We start from the raw sequence: 17339 nt of genomic DNA, 5'->3' as shown, positions 1-17339 counted from the left end.
GGTTGGTGGCAGAGAGGGGCCTGGATGGGCTCAGCGAGGGGATGAAGCAGTAATGGAAGGATTGGAAGCCTGTGTCCAGATTGTGGAGGGCCTTGGACACCAGGCTTGGAAATGTGGAAATCTTGCAGGCAGAGGCCTTCCTCTGAAGCCTCTGAGCTGAGTAGCAAGTGAGTGTGCTCACAGCAAGGTGGACCCCAGCAGGCTGCAAGGCCAGGAGGCCGTGTCTGGGGGCAGGGAGGAGTCCTGAGCTTACAGGGGCTTGTGGGCCCAGACGGGTGGGTGAGTGGCGGGCACAGGCCTGGGACCGGTGCTCGCTGGCCCAGTGGGGGCTGGGAGGAGGGCGGGGGAGCAGTACCTGCCCAGACTTCAGGTGTGGAAGGGCCTGGCCTCCAGGCGGATGAATTCAGTCCAGAGTCCACCGTGCGGTAAGCCAGGGACTGGAGTGGGCACCCCAGTGTCCACCCTGGCCCTGCCCTTCACCGGCCTGTGACCCCGTGGGCAACATCAGGATCTGGGACCTCAGTGTCCACCTGTAGTGGGGAATGAGGCTGCCCAGCGGGCCGGGTTATGGTGGAGATATGTGGGCCAGGGACTCAGGAAGGGGCACCTCCCACCCCTCTAGGGAGACGGAAGCCCCCCCCCCCGCCCTCAACCCCTCCATGAATCTCAGCAGTACTTTCCCCATTCATGAAATCCGTTCCTTCGTGGACTTTGAACCACATTCTTGCAGGAGCAGGGGAATGGCGTTCCACGAGCCTCCAGGAGCACAGCCCCGCACTTGGCAGCGTCCAGATAACCCAATGCCACCTCCTTCCTGGGCTCTTTGGGCTTTATTTATGAAGTCAAGAATGCAGGCCAAGTTTGGATGCCTCCTCTTCCTACATACCCTGCTGGTCCGGAATGCCCACGTGGGGCTAGTAATTCCTAGGGCCCTGGGACGGGCCTGGAAGGGAGCACTGAGTGACAGAGCACTTCCTGAGGCCCCCAGTCCTGCACCAAACCTTCCCATTCTCTCAGGCTCCCCCTCCTAGGCCTTTGTGTTGTCAGTGTGAGTTCCGATATCCCGAGTGGTTGTTCTTTCCAAGGATTCTTCCAAGAAAAGTCTGCTGGCCAAGGAGGCGCCTGAGGGAGAAATAAAGCTGTCCACCCCCAACCCCCTCATCTCCCGGGATTTATGCGTTCCTATTAGAGAAAGCAGGGGTAAGGGAACGAAGGTGTCTCCGGTTGGCTGGCCGTGGGGCCCGACCTGGCCACGTTCGGATGTCGGGTTCCCGGGTGCGGAGGTCAAAGCCAGGGCCTGGGGGTGTGCAGACCCCGTCGGAAGAAAGGTGATGGTCGTGTCTTAGGTCTGCCTTAACGAAGGCCCACAGACTGGAGGGCTTGCAACAGCAATTTATTCTCTCGCGGTGCTGGAGGCCCGAAGTCTGAAGTAAAGCTGTCGGCGGGGCTAAGACTCCTTCCTTGTCTCTTCCAGCTTCTGGTTGCTGCCGGCATTTCGTGCCGCTCCTCGGCTTGCGGCCTCTCTCACCCGTCCGCCGCTGTCCTCACACAGCTGTCCTCCCGCCGTGTCTCTCTCTCTGTGTCTTCACAGGGTCTTCTTATAAGGACATCAGTCATTGCATTTAGGGTCCACCCTCCTGCAGGATGACCTCATCTCAACCTGGTCGCGTCCGCAAAGACCCTGTGTGCAAACGAGGTCACGTGCACAGGGACCAGGAGTTAGGGCTTCAACATGTCTTGCTGGGGGACACCAGTCTACCCACAGCAGGAGAGCCGATACCCCCAGGACTCAGTCCGGCAGGCCGACTGCTGTGTCTGTATCCAAATCAAGGGTGCAGTGCAGTATGGGGCAGGCAGGGTCGTTCTCCGGGAGGAGGCTGGGAGGGACGGGCACCGGGTGGCGGTGGCCCCCAGCTCCCCCCACCCCACACGCTGCCGACCTTGCCTCTCGAGGTGATGCTGATTACCTACGAGAAGCAGCGGTGGCTGCCGTTTACTCCAGGCCTGCTCTGTGCCGGGCCCCCGGCAGACACCTGCGACCTCATCAGCGAGGGAGGTCATCGAGTGCACCGACGTGGAGTCCGGGCAGCCTGGGTTCGAATCCTGGCCTGGCTGTGTGACCTTGGACCAGTCATTTAATCTTTGGGGGCCCCAGCTGGCTTCCCTATAAACGGGGATGACGGGGGCAGCTGCCTCCGTATAGAATTGCTATGGAAAGTCAGGGTGGAGGCGGTAACGCACCGGCCCCTAGCGAGTGCTCCCCAAGCATGGTCTGCGGTCACTGCTCTCATGGCACCTCACCCTCATGCTGGCAGGCCCATGGTTCTGTCTCCCCATTCCATTCAACAGAGGAGACAAGGCGCCAGGAGGTTAAGAGGCTGGCAGGAGAGGTGGCCCCCCAGGGAAGGGCCCTGGTTTTGGGGGGGCCGTGAAGCCTGCAATCTCTGCTCTGCCCCACTCCTGCTCTGCTTTTACCCTCACTGTGCCTCGGGCACCTGTTTATAGACCAGAATCGGGGTTATCCAACGCCTGCCCCGGAAGGGCCTGGGGAGCTGGTTGTTCAAGACCTCATTCACAGATGGGAAAGTCGGGTTTGGAGAGAGGGTCATGTCAATGTGGTTACGGGGTGATCGTGTCGGCGACAAGGGACCTCTGCTCATCAGAACCTCCTCACCCGCCCCTAGAACTGGATCCAGAGCAAGCGGAGGGGAAGTATTCGGAGAACAGAGGCCAGAGACCACCCGCTTGGGGAAGAGCTCAGGATGGGGTCCTGGTGGCAGTGGGATGGGGCTGGGGGCTCAGCCGGTCGAGAGGAGACTGGAGGGGCACATGAGGATGTGAGGAGGTGTTGGACAGCACGGGAGCTCACCCCATGACGGCAGAGACCCTGTCTTTCTTGTCCGCTGCTGTATCCACAACACCTAGAACAGTGCCTGGCCTGTAGTAGGTCTGAGATGACCAACCGAATCACGGGCGATGCTGGAGTCACCCAGCATCACAGCTCTGACTCGGGAATCTCCTTCTGCCCCGCGGCCCTAACGGGCACCAGTTACAGGCCCCTGGCACACAGCCCATGGTGACGTGAGTTGTCTCATCCCACCTCACCCCCTCGCGGGGCAGGCATGTCGCCACCCCTATCCACCCCGGAGGAGGGACGAGTGAGCCGGACACTCCTCCCACGGCCATGGCTCCCTGTGCCCGGCACATTGCTAAGCCGCACCCTGAGTGTCCAAGACCCCAGGGTGCAGGAGGCACTTTCCCAGCCGGCTTCGGGGGAGCACCAGGCTTCGCCACCAGGGGGCAAAGCTGCCCCCTCCTTGCGGGCAGTGCCTGGAAGTGGGCAAGACGCGGGCCGGCTGAGGACAGCGCTAGTGACAGTGACAGAGATGGTGGCCGTCCACCCCCCTAGCCCCCCAAGCTGGCCTGGCTCCAGCTTCCGCTCTGCCACTTGCTGACTGGGACTTTGGGCATGTGCCTCGCCCCGCCCCCCCCAGCCTAGACGACCTGGAGGACCCAGTACAGCTCTGGCGTCCGCGCCCATGCCCTGCCGCCCTGCCACTCCCTGGGCCCCCTCACGGACCCGCGTCGGGGTGGCTGACTCCCCGCTTCGGAGGGCACACAGACACAGGCCGGCGTCCTGGAGCTCCAGAACTCTCCCTGGTGACTCGAAGTCTGGAGGCCTGGGGTGCAGAGCTGTCCGTCCAGGAAGTGAGGGGCTGAGCCAGGCTCAGGGCTTTGCAGACCCCGGGGGACCATGAGAGTCCCCTCGTCAGTCCACCACTGACGAGGTGCTCGTCAGTGACCCCCAGGCCCTGCCCCCACAGATCCTGACTGAGGTTCCCAGCAGCAGCTGGATGGGGCATTTTGAACAAACCCCAGGGCGCTTTCTGGTGCGAAGTCTCAATGCCGTGAGCCGGTGGACAGGGGCCAGGCCCATCCCACAGGTCACCGTTGGTCGAAGGCAGAACCTCTGGGCCAGCCCCTCGGCACAGCCATACTGCGAGTATCAGAGACACCTGACTCGCCATCTCTGGCCACGTCTGTGGGGAGCACGTGGCCCCCAAAGGGCTTTATGGTTCTTATTTTCCCCTGTCCTTCAAACTCACCCTTGGACACTTGGGGCAGGGGAGCGGTGACAGGCAGGGCTCCTAACCCTCAATCCCATCTGTGTTATAGACAGGCAGACTGAGGCCCTGGGAGTCACCGGACTTGGTGGCAGGGCTGATGGACCCCAGCTCCGGCTGCTCAATCTAGGGCTCTCTCTCCCAACAGAAGGACAAGTCCTGGGGTCCCTCTTGGTGACCAGGGCCCTGTACCAACTCCCGACACCCCACTGGTGGGTGGGAGGGGGGACCTAGAGCTTCGGTCCTGGGGGAGGAAAGGGCATGGTTGGGGCCATCTGGCCTGGCATGGATCCAGAGCAAGGTTACTCTGGCAGTTTGGGGGATTGGGACCCCAGTCTCCCAATCCCTTCGACAGAGGGCATTTCCCTCCCCTGAGTCTCGGCACGGATGGGCCCTGCCCAGGGCCACCCCTGCACTACGGTTGCTCAGTCCCCAAGCCCTCATCAGGCCTGGAAGGCCCCATAAATGAGTGGAGGGCCTGGTGGGCGCCCAGAGCCCCTCTGCCTGCCTGTGGGAGCAGCAGCTCAGCGACGGCCGTCACGTGGGGCCTCAGGCCCAGGAGGCCTGGTCATCTGATGCTTCCCAGGAAGCCAGAAATCAGGGTTTCTATGTCCATCTCTCCACCGTGAAACCTTGGCTGCGTACAGTGCTTGTTTTTTGTTTTCTCCCCCACACTGCAGGCTGTGCAGAACACATTTAGGGGCTTGACTTGGTTCGTGGCCGCCCCGTTGTCCCCGGTCCTGGGGGATTGGGACAGCCTTGTCTCCTCCTGGCCTCTGCCCCAGATTCCAGCCCTGGGGGTTGGCTTCTCCCCTGGGCTGTTGAGCCCCACCCCCATATCCCTGTACCCCTCACTGCCTGTCACCCGCCCAAACACAGGGCAGCAGCACCTTCACCTGAGTCCCCGCTGTACCCTGGCTCTGGGCTATCGGGTGTAGACAGATTTTACGGACGTCCTTAGCCAGGGCTAGGGGGCAGTTACAGCAAATTCCTTAACACAGACTGCAGACAGCCTTGAAGTCCCTCAGCCATCCCTACCTCTGGAATTTCTTGCTGGCCGCGTCTCCCAGAACCCTGGTCTCCGCCGCTCCCAGAGCCCCCTTTCCACTGCTCCCGGAGCGCTTCCTCTTCTCCCTTCCTCCCACCTCCCCCTCTGGGCTGCCCTCACCCACATGCCACCCATTTTCCCTTTAATTCCTCATCCGGAGGGGTCCACCTCCCTCCCACATTGAGCTGGCCGCTCCTGCCAGCCTGCCCGCCAGCACCAGAGCCCGTGCTAAGCGCCACCCACCTGAATGTGCCGAGCAAGCAAAGCCAGGCCTCTCCCCTGGCTCGGGAAACCACCATGCATCCCATCCTACCCAGGGTCCACCCCCAGGGCTCTGCTCCGCCCCATTCACACCACTGGTAACCACCACCGCTCTGTCTCGGTGCAGTGGGGCACCTTCCACAAAGCATCTGCACTCCTACGGTCTAACGCAGTCCCTCCACTCCTGTGGACAGATGTTCATCCATCCATTCGCCTCAATCTGCACTGCAGGCCTACTGTGCAGCGGGCTTGGGAATAGAGTACTGAGCCAGTTTAACAGTCCCTGCCCTCCTGGCTCATGGCACTAGGATGGAAAAGCCACCAGATGACCAGAGGGCAACCCCGGAGCCTAACCCCGGGGTGAAGGCAGCCGGAGAAGGGGGAGATGACTGGCATGGAGGGAGGTGTCTGGTTCCCGGCCTGGGCAGGTGGTGGTGGAGGTAGAGGGAGCATACAGGCTCCCCAGGTGTTTCTAAAGGGGTGAGAAACCGCCAGGGGCGAGGAAGGGGCCAGCTCAGTCCTTCCTGGCCTGTCAGCTCACACCAGGTTGTGCAGGTCTCAGCCTTGGGGATGATGCGCTCTGCGGGATTCCACGGTCTCTGGTCTCTGCTCCGTCGATTTTGCACTCAGGGCCAGGGAGTCTGATGGTCATGACTCTTGCCTCCCAAGGGTGAGGGTAATGCCGGCACATAACAGGTGCTCAGGAAAGGCGGATTGACTTTAACTGGGCCACGTATCCCTGTGAGGTTCTTGTACATTTTATATGGGGCTTTCTTGGCCCTCAAAGCCACACAAGAAGCTCATCTGCTGCTTGGCCTGATCTTGGCAAACCATCCCACCTGGGACATTGGGCAGATAGAGCCCCGCTTTGGGGGCTAAGCCACTGCCTCCTTCAGACTGATTCCTGTCTCTACACCGCATCAGACTGAATAAGCGAGCCCCCGAAGGAATCACTTTCTCAGGGGGTGGGTGCTTTGGTTCTCCCATTGAGAGGAAGCAGGAGAGGCACACATCCTGGCATAAAGGACCCAGTGGCCTCTGGGCCTCAGTTCCCTGTTCTGTACAACATGGGGGAGGGGGAGGCTCTGAGCAGCCATCACCTGCTGAGAGTCTAGGATCAGCCCCTCGTTTCTCTCCACGGATTTACGAGGGAAGTGTCTATGGGAAGACAGGGGGCAGGGGTTGTGGGGCCACCAGAACTTGCTCAGCACAGGCATGGCCCCAGGAAATGCCCAGGAGGTAGGATGAGGGCAGTGATACTGTGGTGCCCTGTCTGATTTGGGAGGGGGGGCAGGGCCGGGGGGAACTGTTGTGCGTGCCTGTGCTGTGTGCTTAGGAGGCCTGGGTTGGCCCAGCTTTGCCATTTGCAGATTGTACGACATTGGGCAGGTTATTTCACTTTCTAGGCCTCATCTCCTCAACTGAGAAATGGGAAGGAAGCATTCCTACCTCTGTATCAACTATACTCAAAAATAAATAAATAAACTAATTAATTAATAAAAGAATTCCTACCTCTTAGAGGGAGATTGGCCTGAGACCAAGCGTCCAAAAGTGCTGTGTAAAGCGTGGAGAGCACCAAGGCTGCACCCTCCCTTCACTGGGGTTACTCTCCGCAGCCACAGAGTCTTAGGGGACCCACTTACTTTTACCATCACTGATACCCGGAGGGTGGGTGGAGCACCAGCTCTGCTGGGTTCTGAGGCGGAGAGGCCACTGATGATTCCCCCAGCCCCCAGTCTGTCAACCCCTCCACGCCAGAGGAGGGTGGCTAGGCATGCTCAGGCTGGGCTTAGGTGGGGGGCGGGGTCCCAGCCCAGTGCCCCAAGGGGGCTGGAGGTCTCCACCAGGTCTTCATGAGAACCTGGGAGGAGTCTGTGTCCACCTGGCAGAGTCTTGAGGGATCTGTGTGGGCACAGCCTTTGCGGGGATGGCAAGGAGGGGGGTGACTTCGGGTGAAGCATTGGCAAAGGGATGAAGGGTGAAAAAGGAGTCACTGAGCTTCGTGCGTGTGGCCCCAGTGGCCGCCTCGGGGGGGACGCTTGGGATCTTCGTGCGTGTGGCCCCAGTGGCCGCCTCGGGGGGGAGACGCTTGGGATTGGGTTGTGCGTCCCACGAGTGTTGGTTTCTTGTGGGCATAGGTGGCCCTCGGAAGACCCAAGGGGTCCAAGCGCGACCCGGAAGGGTACACCGAGGGGGCTTTGGGGCAGTCGCAGCCAGGGAAGGGCAGACCCCGCCCCCGCTCGTGGTCCCGCCCCCCCCGAGCCCGCCCCTTTGCCTGAGGCCCCGCCTCAACCGTGCATAGGTCCGCCCCCGGGGCCGCCCCTGGTCCGCCCCCGGCTCGGGCCCCGCCCCCGGCCCCGCCCCCGCCTCCGCCTCCGTTTGCGCCGGGTCCGCGCTGCCGGCCGCGCTCCTCGCTGCGGCCGTTCGGAGCAATGATTAACCCGGCGGGCCAGCCGGCGCGGGGCCCCGGGCGGAGGCGCGGGACCGGGGCGGGACCCCGGAGGGCCTCTCAGCTTCCTGCTCTCGCCCAAGTTTCCTCGTAGAGGGCTCAGTGCCGGCCGGGGCCCACGGCGCGGCGTGGCGTAGGGCGCGGCGCCGGGCGCGCGTGGGCGCGGAGCGGGCCGCCGGGGTCACCATGAGGACTCTCCGCAGGTTGAAGTTCATGAGTTCACCCAGCCTCAGTGACCTGGGCAAGAGAGAGCCGGCTGCCGCCGGCGCGGACGAGCGGGGCACGCAGCAGCGCCGGGCCTGCGCCAACGCCACCTGGAACAGGTAAGGCCGCGCCCTCCTGGCGGGGGAGAGGGAGCCTTCCGTCGGGCCCGCAGGCAAGGAACGGAGGCCTGAGCGCCGCGGCACTTCACAGTTCGCAAAGAACTTGCTCCGCCGGAGTTGTGCGGGCGGAGAGGGAAGTTTAGTGCAACGTGTTTCTAGAAGGGAGGGACGAGACCGCGGACTCGGGGATCGTCCCGGAGCGCCCAGCTGGTGGGCGACGGGGTGGTCCTGGAGCCTGCGTGCTTGCCTCCCACCCGGGGGTCTTCCCACGTCTGCGCCCCGGTGCTCATGGCAATCTGGGAGGTAAATAGAGCAGGAAGTATTTTTCCCATTTCGCAGTTGAGCCTCAAGGGCGCTGTCGGTGGGTGGCCGCTGCGCTTCCTGTCTCAGAGTGAAGGTCCCTTTGGTCGGAGGGGGGTGGGCGGGTAGTTTCCCCTGAGCGGCCCCTGTCCTCCCAGCTGTCAGCAGGGGTGCAGCAGCTGCCTGGCATTCCTGAGACGACCCTCCCCCCTGGGGGCCTTTCCCAAACTAGCAGGGGCGTGGGAAGTCACCCCACCCCCAAGCTTTGTTTGAAGAGCAAGGCTGGGATCGGAAAAGAGATGGTTTATGTAGTGGGATTCCCCAGCGTGTCTGCTCCTGATCCCTTTTCAAAGTAGACATTTCCACCAAAAGGAAAAGGGAGGGGAGGGGAAGAGAGTGAGAGGCTGTTCAGGGGGGCTGTGGATGCCGTCCCCCCTCCCCCACACCACACACCTGGCAGAGAAGTGTTGCCAGATGCTCCGCTGGCTGTGGTCCTAGCCCCCAGGAACCCGGCTGTCAGTGTGGCCACACATTGATTCTGTTCATGGAGACTTTGCTGAGCATCCTATGGGCACGGGACCACCAGCCTGAGATCCTTGTCTGGGCGCTAGGCAGGACCCCATCATCCACATGCTTGGCTTCTGTCCCCTACCAAGTTGCAGACTGCCTGGGGCTGGGTTTGCCTCAGTTTCCCTGTCAGTGGGCGTGTGCGTTCCTCCTTACCGGGCTGATGTGGAGACAGTAAAGGAAGGACTCTCCCTGGGGAATCTCAGTGAACCCACTGACTGCACAGTGTCCTAAGAGTTGATTTCTCGTCTCAGAGTTCAGTAGATAAATGCCAAGCCCCCCCGCCCCCTCCCCATTCTCTGGTTTAGTGGTAGGAGCCAAATAGATTTAGTTCAATTCCCACCTCTGCCTCTTCCCTGTTGTGTGGCCTTGAGCAAGTCACTCAACCTCTCTGGGCCTTAATTTCCATAGCCATAAAATGGGCTCATAAGGGTGTCCACCTCACAGGGCGGTTGTAGGGATTAAGTGCAAACATACATATTCAAGCCCTCTGTGCGGTGCCCGGCACATGGTAGGTAGTGTGGAACTCAAGCCCAAACTCATGCTGGGGTGGGCCTGTAGGGATGAGGTTGGAGGGGCCCTCAGGAGTCTGCTGGTTCCTGAGCTTTCACCAACAGCAGCTTTGTGAGCCCCTCTTCCCCAAACGGGGTCTCCTGCTGGGGGGTGTCCAGACAGAGGGGAAGGCACTGGCTTAGACAGCCACCTGCCCCGTGTGACCCTGGGGCCAGCTCTGAGTCTTGCGGAGCTCAGGGAGGTGCCTGCTGAGAGAGGCTGCCCGAGTCCCTCCACTGCTTTTCACTTAATGGAATTTAGAACTCCAGCACCTGTCAGGCCTCAGAAGAACACGTTTCCTCTCCCCCAGCTTGAGTCTTCCATCCCTTGGGCACCTGGCCGCTCCCACCTGCCATCCTGTTCGCCCGACCCCTTCACGTCCCTTGGTTCACTTTGCCCAGCGAGGGAGTTATTTCTCACATCCCCCCTTGGGAGGTGCAGAGGGGGACACAGAGCACCCAGCAGACCTGCCCATGTCACTGTCACCCATGTAGGACAGGGCCGGGCCTGAGCCCCTTTCCTCCCCAGGCAGAGGGGATGCCGAGCCAAGGAGAGGCAAAGTGCCTTCCTCTGCCCGTCCCTGAGTGGGAACAGTGCAGGGCTGGGGTCTGCTCTGGTCTCTGCCCCCCCCTCCCCTTCTTGCAGGGCTCCCTGCGGGGGCCCCCAGGACAACAGCCCTCATGCAGGACAGCTGTGTCCGGCCCCCGGGGCCTGCCTTGCTGAGTTCTTCACTCCTTGTTTGGACTCCACGGCCATCTGTGCAACCATAGTAGTCTCATAGGGCTTCTGTGACAAATTGCCATGAGCTGGGTAGCTTTGAACAACAGAGATGTATCCTCCTGTGGTTTCAGAGGCCAGAAGTCCAAAATGAAGGTGCTGGCAGGACTGTGCTCCTTCCGAAGACTCGAGGGGGGTATCCTTCGCCTCCTCCAGCTTCAAGTGGTTTCTTGGCTTGTGGCTGTCTGCCTCTGTCTTCACGTGGTCTCTCCTGGGCCGCTGTTACCGAAACTCCCTCTCCTTTCCCTTACAAGGACACCGGTCATTGGCTCTAGGGTCACCCTCATCCAGAATGATTTTTGTCTCACGATCCTTCACTGACTACATCTGCAAAGACCCTGTTTCCCAAGTAGACCCGAATTTCTAGGGGACTCTCTTCAGCCCACCACAGTGACCCTGGGCACATCCCCTAAATTTCCTGTGCCTCTTTCCTCCCCAGAGCTTGCTCTCATGAGAACGGGATCCGTGCATTCACTTAGACATTCATCGTTCAGTTCGTTCGCTCATTCATTCCTTCGCTCCCTGGCACTGGGCGGCTCCCAGGGCCAAGAGTCAGCAGAGAAAGAACAGCCTCCTGAGCCCGGCTTTGGGGGAAGGAGTCAGGAGGTAAACAGGGACATAAGTAAAGGAATGAGGTCACTGGGTGTGCAGGAAATGTTCGAGTGAGTGGTGGGTGCCAGGCCCCACGGGCCGAGGATTCTCTGCTGGGCGGGTTTGTGCCCTGAGCCAAGCCGAGTGCAGGGCCCCAGACAGGCCGGGGCCTCAGGAGGCTGACCTGCTGCTCCCACCTGGAGTCCCCACCCATTCTCCTCCCTCAAGGGCCCGGGCATGGCGGGTGGTGTCCCGCTCTGTCCAGGCACTCCTCCTGGGCCGCCCCAGTTAGCTCCTCACAGGGTCTGGAGGGGTGGGGCCTCTAGTTCCATGAAGGTCATGCTCTTGAGCTGAGGGGCGAGAGGGAGCTCCCCAAACCTCAGCCCTAAAGGCCCTAAAAGGCCTGCCTAACACAGGTCCCCTGGGCATGTGTTTGGGCCAGAGGGTGTTAATCGTTATGGAGTTAGTGTTAACTCTCGTTCTTTGCGGGCCAGAACCGGCCCAAATGCTTGGGGTTTAGAGAGCCCGGCGCCCACCCCACCTTCTAGGTATGGGAGGGGAGGCCCCAAGCAGGGTGGAGTGTGGCCGCATGCGGGGCCAGGCACACTGCCCTGCGTGGGACACTCCCTCCCTCCCGCATCGTCTCCCTCCATGTAGCTGGGATGATTATCTTCGGCTTACAGAGAGGCAAACTGAGATGGCGTGGGGGGGTGGACTTGCTGAAGATCCCACGCTAATGTTAGGGTCTGGGGGTCTGACCCCAGGTCTGATTTGAGGTCATGGCGCAGGGATCAAGAGAGGTGGGTGTTGGTAAGAACCTGGAGGCTGGAGGCAGCCACCTTGTATGCACTCCCCTATCCTGGGCATCCGGGAGCCCTGCACTCAGAGTGCTGACCTGTGCTGGGCCCTGACCAAACCGCAGGCCTGACGGTGCTCCTGTTATTCCCCAGCGGCCCTCAAGGTGGGGCTCATCGGCCCCATTTTGCAGGAGAGGACACTGAGGCTCAGAGGAGTTTGGGAACTGCCCAGGTCTCCCCAGGGAGTCAGGGCAGACGCTAGGATCTAACCCAGGTCCAGCTCCGAAGCCTGCGTGTCTACCGCCCCCTCAGGAGGGGGTCTCTTGAGGGGCCGGAGGAGGTTGGCTGAAGGCTCCAGGGTGATCCGTTGATTGGGGGGTGGGGGTTGGAGGCTGCTGGGGGCCTGTGCTTGGCTCCCCCTACCCCACCCCTGCCTGTTTGCCGCTCCGGGGCCTGAGCCTCCTGCCCCCCTGAGGCAGTCTGGGTGTGGTCCGCAGAGGAATGGCCCCCCAAAATGTCCACACCCTGGCCCCCCAGAACCTGAGAATATGTTAAAGGCAAAACGGGACTTCGCGAGTGTGATTAAGTGAAGGATCTCGAGATGGGGGTCCAGTGTCGTCACAAGGGTCTTCGTAAGAGCGAGTCCCGGGGGACAGGGCAGGGGAGGAGGTGGCCAGATGGAAGCAGAGATCCAAGGTGCCACAGTGCTTCCCGTGAGGGGGGAGGAGCCTGAGCCAAGCACCTGGGCGCGTCTAGAAGCTGGAAAAGGCCAGGAAACAGATTCTCCCCTAGAGCCTCCAGAAGGAGCCAGTCACACCAACACCTTGATCTTAGCCTCGTGAAGCTGATTTAGAACTTCTGGCCTTCAGAAACGTAAGCAAACACATCGGGGTTGTTTTAAGCCACTATGTTTGTGGCGTCTCTGACGCCAGTACACCTCCCCCCCCCCCCCCCGCACCACCGAGCGCTCTGGGCCAGCACTTCTCACACCCTAGCCCGGGCTCAGGGCCGTGTGCAGCCCTCCCTATCCTGGCTCCAGAACCTGCTTCACAGCTGGGAAATGGGGAGCCACTGAAGGACATGGGCACTCCACTGTGCCCTCCACAGTCCGGCGGGTCAGGGCCCTTGCCAGGTGCCCAGGGAGGAGTGCAGGTGGGCACGGGCCCCTCCTGCTCAGCCAGGAACCCTGTTAGGGCTGGGGGCTAGCATCTGAAGCCAGGTGGACTGAAACCAGGGTGTGAGTGGGACCTGTTTGCTGAGGAGCGGATGAAGTGGACACGGCTGGAAGTGGCATTGTCACCCCATTTACCAGAGGGTCACGTCGGGGCCTGGCCCGGGGGCACGGTTGGCTTCCCAGGTTGCCTACCTCCTGTACCTTTCACCTGGATGTGAAGAGGAAGCCAGTGGGCCCTGCTCCCGGGGCAGCTTGCGCAGAGCCAGGTGGCCCCCCCCTTAATCTCTCGGGGCTCGGCATGACCCCCAGGTACCAAGGAAGACACTGGGGCTCCATTCAGTCACCCTTGGATAGACAGGGGAGAGGGAGGACTAGAGCCTTGGCTGTCAGTGGGGTGGCAGCCAGCAGGAGGAGGGGCCTGGGGGGCCTGTGCGGGACCCAGTGGAGCCCAGCTCCTCTGCCCTTCCTCGTTCACTTGACCATCCCTTGCCACGGACTGCAGGCCGGGGGCCGATGAGACACACCAGGCCTGGACACCAGTGGGAGGGCACCCAAGGAGGTGCCCACCCTGCTCAGGGTCTGGATCGGCCTTCTGGGGTCACCTGGTGTCCTCCGAGGCCTCTGGAGGCCATGTCCAGATCGAGGTAGGCACCAGAGAAAGGCAGGGCTCTGCCTCCAGGTCCCTGCCAGGGCCCTCACTTTCTCCAGGGGTCCACGGAGGTGTATCAGCTAACCGACCAGAGGCCGGCCATTCGCTCTCTGCTGGGGCTTCCTGTCTGGGCAGGTGGGGGCGACACTGAGAGGCCCTCACATGGGGTCCCCTTCAGCCCGCAGCCCCACGTGGGCTCCAGCCCAAACCAGGGTGGCCACAGGCAGGTGGCCCCAGGAGCCCTACAGTCAGCCCTCCCTCTCCCAGTTTGGCTCTGCCCCACCCCCTTCCTGGGCCATGCACTCTCCAGGGGCACCCGGGAGCCTCACCAGGGCTCCAGCACCTTCTGCCCCTTCACCCCAGGCCCACCCAGGGCCCAGGCAAGAGATGCTGGGACTCGGCCCTGCCCTCCTGTCCTGCACTGGGCAGGGGGACAGGCTCCACAAAGGACTGCCCAGTGGGGGGCGGCCATGGGTCTCACCCGGAAGTGCCCTCGGAGGCTGCCTGTGGTCTGCACAGGAGCATCTGCCAGTGCCCGCTCTGGGCCTGCCCACCTCTGGTCAGGAGGCCACAGACCGGGGTGGCTGGGGTTTCACTTCTATCTTGGAGGGAAGATAAGTCACATGAGGGCTTCTCGTTCCCCACCCTTCCTCTCCCCAAGTGGCTCGCAGCAAGGTTTTTTTTGTTTGTTTGCCCAACTTGGACTTGGGCTAGAAAGGGAACCTCAGCCCCTAGCTGCAGAGGAATGGAAGGAGGAGGGCCCGTCCGGCTTGGGGCAGCGCGGGAGGCGGTTTCCAAGCCGGCGCACCGGGGTAGGAGGACCGGGGGCCGGGCTCGCTGGCTCTGCTGGGTGTCACGCTCGTGTGACTCTGGGCAGTCCCTTGGCTCGCCAGACCCTCCTCGTTTCCTTCCATAGCCTGGGGTGTGACAGGCCCCCCGTGTGGTGGTTAGAAGGGAGAGGCTGAGAAAACCACAGAGCGGATGGTTGAGCTGTGGTGGGGGCTTCTGGGGACACACCTGTCCTCAGAGTCACTGCCGAAGATGCCCCAGCAAGTGTCCCCCGCGGGGCACGCCACTGCCCAGGCACGGTCTCCTTTGGGCGCTGGAGTTCCGAATCCATGGTGTGGATGGGGAAGCCGAAGCCCAGGTGGCCAGCGTTCACAGTGGGCGGAGAGGGAACGGCGGGTCTCAGGGTGACCCCCTGGGCTGGGCCGGGGGCTGCTCAGATACAGGTGTTGAGAGACGCAAGGGGGGAGGGCGGTGATAAACTCCCTCACTGGCTGATGCGCTGGGTGCAGCACCAGCCTGAGCCTGGGGGTCAGGGACGGGGGCAGAAGAGTCAAGCAGATAGACCTCCTCTCCCCTAAAAGACCACTGAGGTCAATTTTTTTTCCACAACACCAGTGTGAGGGAGGAGGGACCCAACCTGGGGGGATTGGAGGAGGGTTTGAGGTCCACGGGGCAGGTGGAGGGCGAGCCTACAGGGGGAGGGACAGCATTCAGAGAGCCGGCCTCACCGTCCAAAGCCACTGCGTGCAGGGTCACCCCTGGGCTGGGGTCCCTCCAGAAGGCTGACAGGAAGAGGAGGAAGGCCAGGGAGAGGCTGCTAGGAGCAGGTGTGTGTGACGAGCACAAGAGGCTGCCCCGGGCTCGGCCTGCGCTGGCTTCCTCCCCGCCTCGGGGTCCTTGGTCCTCTCTGCACCTCAGGAGCAGCTGGGCCCCCGGGTCCCAGGGCGGTGCCCAGGACTGCCGTGCGCCTCCGGCCCCCCAGCAGCCCCTGCTGGGCCGGGAGCGGATTCCAGCGTGGCAGCACTGGAGGACCACTGGGTTCCCAGCGACCGTTAGGCTTCCTGGCCGATTTTTCTCTCTTCTAGCTGTAGATGGGGAGCAGCCTTCCGGGGACACAGTGGTGGGGCTGGGTCCACCAGGGACTTCCAACGGGGGTGAGCGAGGCTCTGGCCGGGCATTTCATCCTCACAGCGGCCCAGGGTTGGGGGAAACAAGTTGGAGGACGTGTGTCTTGGACACGCAAGCCAGTGGCATTCTGATGCCAGGCCCGGAGCGGTCGGGCGCCCCAGGTCAAGTGCCTGGTGTCCCACGCGGTCTCGGCCAGCACTTGTTGAGAGGCTGGTAATTCCCGGTGGAGCTGGTCTCGGCCTCGGTCCTGGCGGGGACCAGCCGTGGACTTTGGATGTGGCCCCGCACGGCTCATGCCCCCCGGGGGCGCAGGGCCCTGCGCGAGCCCTGCCCAGACCCGGCTGCATGGGGACGGGGGGCAGCTGTTGGGTGAGCAGCTCTGTGCCCTCCCAGGGGGACGTGGCTTCTGTGAGCCTCTGTGTCCCCATCTGCGAAGTGGGGGGCCAGTCTGCATTCCTGGGAAGCATGGAGCTAATGCCAACGGACAAGGGCACCAGGAGCTTGGTGGCTGCTACCTGGTCTGCGATGTGAACGGCAGCGTGTGTCCAGCTGTCCCCTCCACGCTGAGAATCACGGCAGCAGGTCTGTGAGCTTTAGAGCAGTGACCGGGGCCTAGACGGAGGGCGGTGGAGCCACCCAGACCCGGTTCTCGCCCTCAGGAGTGTGTGGCTGAGCGAGGGTGGGGTGCTAATAGGAAAGTAAATCGGCAAAGTGCCAGGATAGGAGTCTTCCTGGGGAAGGGAGGGGGTCAGGAGGGCTTCTTGGAGGAAGTGGCTTCTGAGCTCAGTCTTCAGTATGCTTACCTCGTGTTCAGGGAAGGGAAGGTCCGGGCCGGCAGAAGGGGCAGTGGGTGCAGAGACCCAGAGGTGTGGTAGCCTCTGGCCCGTCCAGCAACTCTGAGACTCGAGTGTAGGATGCCCCGGCATGCAGGGAGGGGCCATTCCTGACAAGCCTCGAATGCCATGTCCGGGCCTTGGGCTATATCTGCAGGGCAGTGGATGCCTCACAAGACCCTGGTCGGGGAAGTGACGGGGGGGGGCTGGTGTAATCAGGTCCAGGCATACAAGGAGGGGCCCTGGCTAGAAGGGAGGGGAGGGGTGCAGCGGAGCTCCAGGAGGTAGAAGTGGATCTGACTTCAGGAACTTTGGCTTTGGAGGGTGAGGGAGAGTCAAGGATGAATTTTGCTTGGGGCTCTATGCTCTTGGGGTTTATAGACAGTGATAGAAACAATTTAATCAAATCACACAGAAATACGTGGTTACACAGTGACCAGTCTGTAAACGCTGGCAACAACATGTGATCTAAAGGGAGCAGATAGTGGAAGTAGTAGGAGAGGACCAACCAGCAGAAAGGGCACATGCAAAAGCCCTGTGGCTGGAGGCCGCTTCCCCAGTGGGGCCCGTAACACAAGCATTCAGTGCTCAGGGACACCAGGGGTCAGGAGGGGCTGGCTCAGGGGCACCTGGAAGCCCCCGGTAGGTGTCGGGTTGGGATATGTTACAGGGTGCGACAGGTGATCAAAGGTATCCTTGGGGAAAGAGGGTTCAGGAACAAGGGAAGGGGAGCAGAGTGTGTGCAGGCCGCAGAAGACGTCCTGGAGAGGTGACTCAGGCTTGGGGGAGGCTGGGGCTAGGGGTGCAGGATCTTGGGGTCAAGATGGGAACTGAGGCTCTGGTGTGGACAGGGTTCATGAGGACAGCCAACCCCTGCTTATAAGAGAAAAGACGGGCACCTGCTTCTGACCAGGCCCCCTTCTTTTTTTTTTTTTTTAAGATTTTATTTATTTATTTGACAGAGAGAAACACAGCGA

At 61.8% G+C, this 17339-nt stretch overlaps 1 protein-coding gene across 5 annotated transcripts in view; it reads left to right on the top strand.

Annotated features, from left to right (window-relative positions):
• PRR5 (proline rich 5) overlaps positions 1-17339 on the top strand; it is a 50989-nt gene that overhangs the window by 15579 nt on the left and 18071 nt on the right. Inside the window, exon 2 of one of the 5 annotated variants that reach the window (XM_073882650.1) lies at positions 8086-8205. In XM_073882650.1, coding sequence (XP_073738751.1) covers positions 8096-8205 — 110 coding nt within the window. In that variant the 5' untranslated portion in view covers positions 8086-8095. Of the gene's footprint in view, positions 1-7814; positions 8206-14299; positions 14425-15500; positions 16112-17339 lie in introns of those variants that run through there. The other 4 variants (XR_012375301.1, XM_025881730.2, XM_025881731.2 and 1 more) reach the window with 4 other exon arrangements.

The sequence above is a fragment of the Callorhinus ursinus genome, unplaced genomic scaffold, assembly GCF_003265705.2.
Source record: "Callorhinus ursinus isolate GAN/ISIS: 27379988/994484 unplaced genomic scaffold, GSC_fseal_2.0 scaffold48, whole genome shotgun sequence".
NCBI lineage: Eukaryota > Metazoa > Chordata > Mammalia > Carnivora > Otariidae > Callorhinus > Callorhinus ursinus.
Note: the sequence above shows the minus strand (reverse complement) of the source record. Positions and strands in the feature narration are given on the sequence as shown.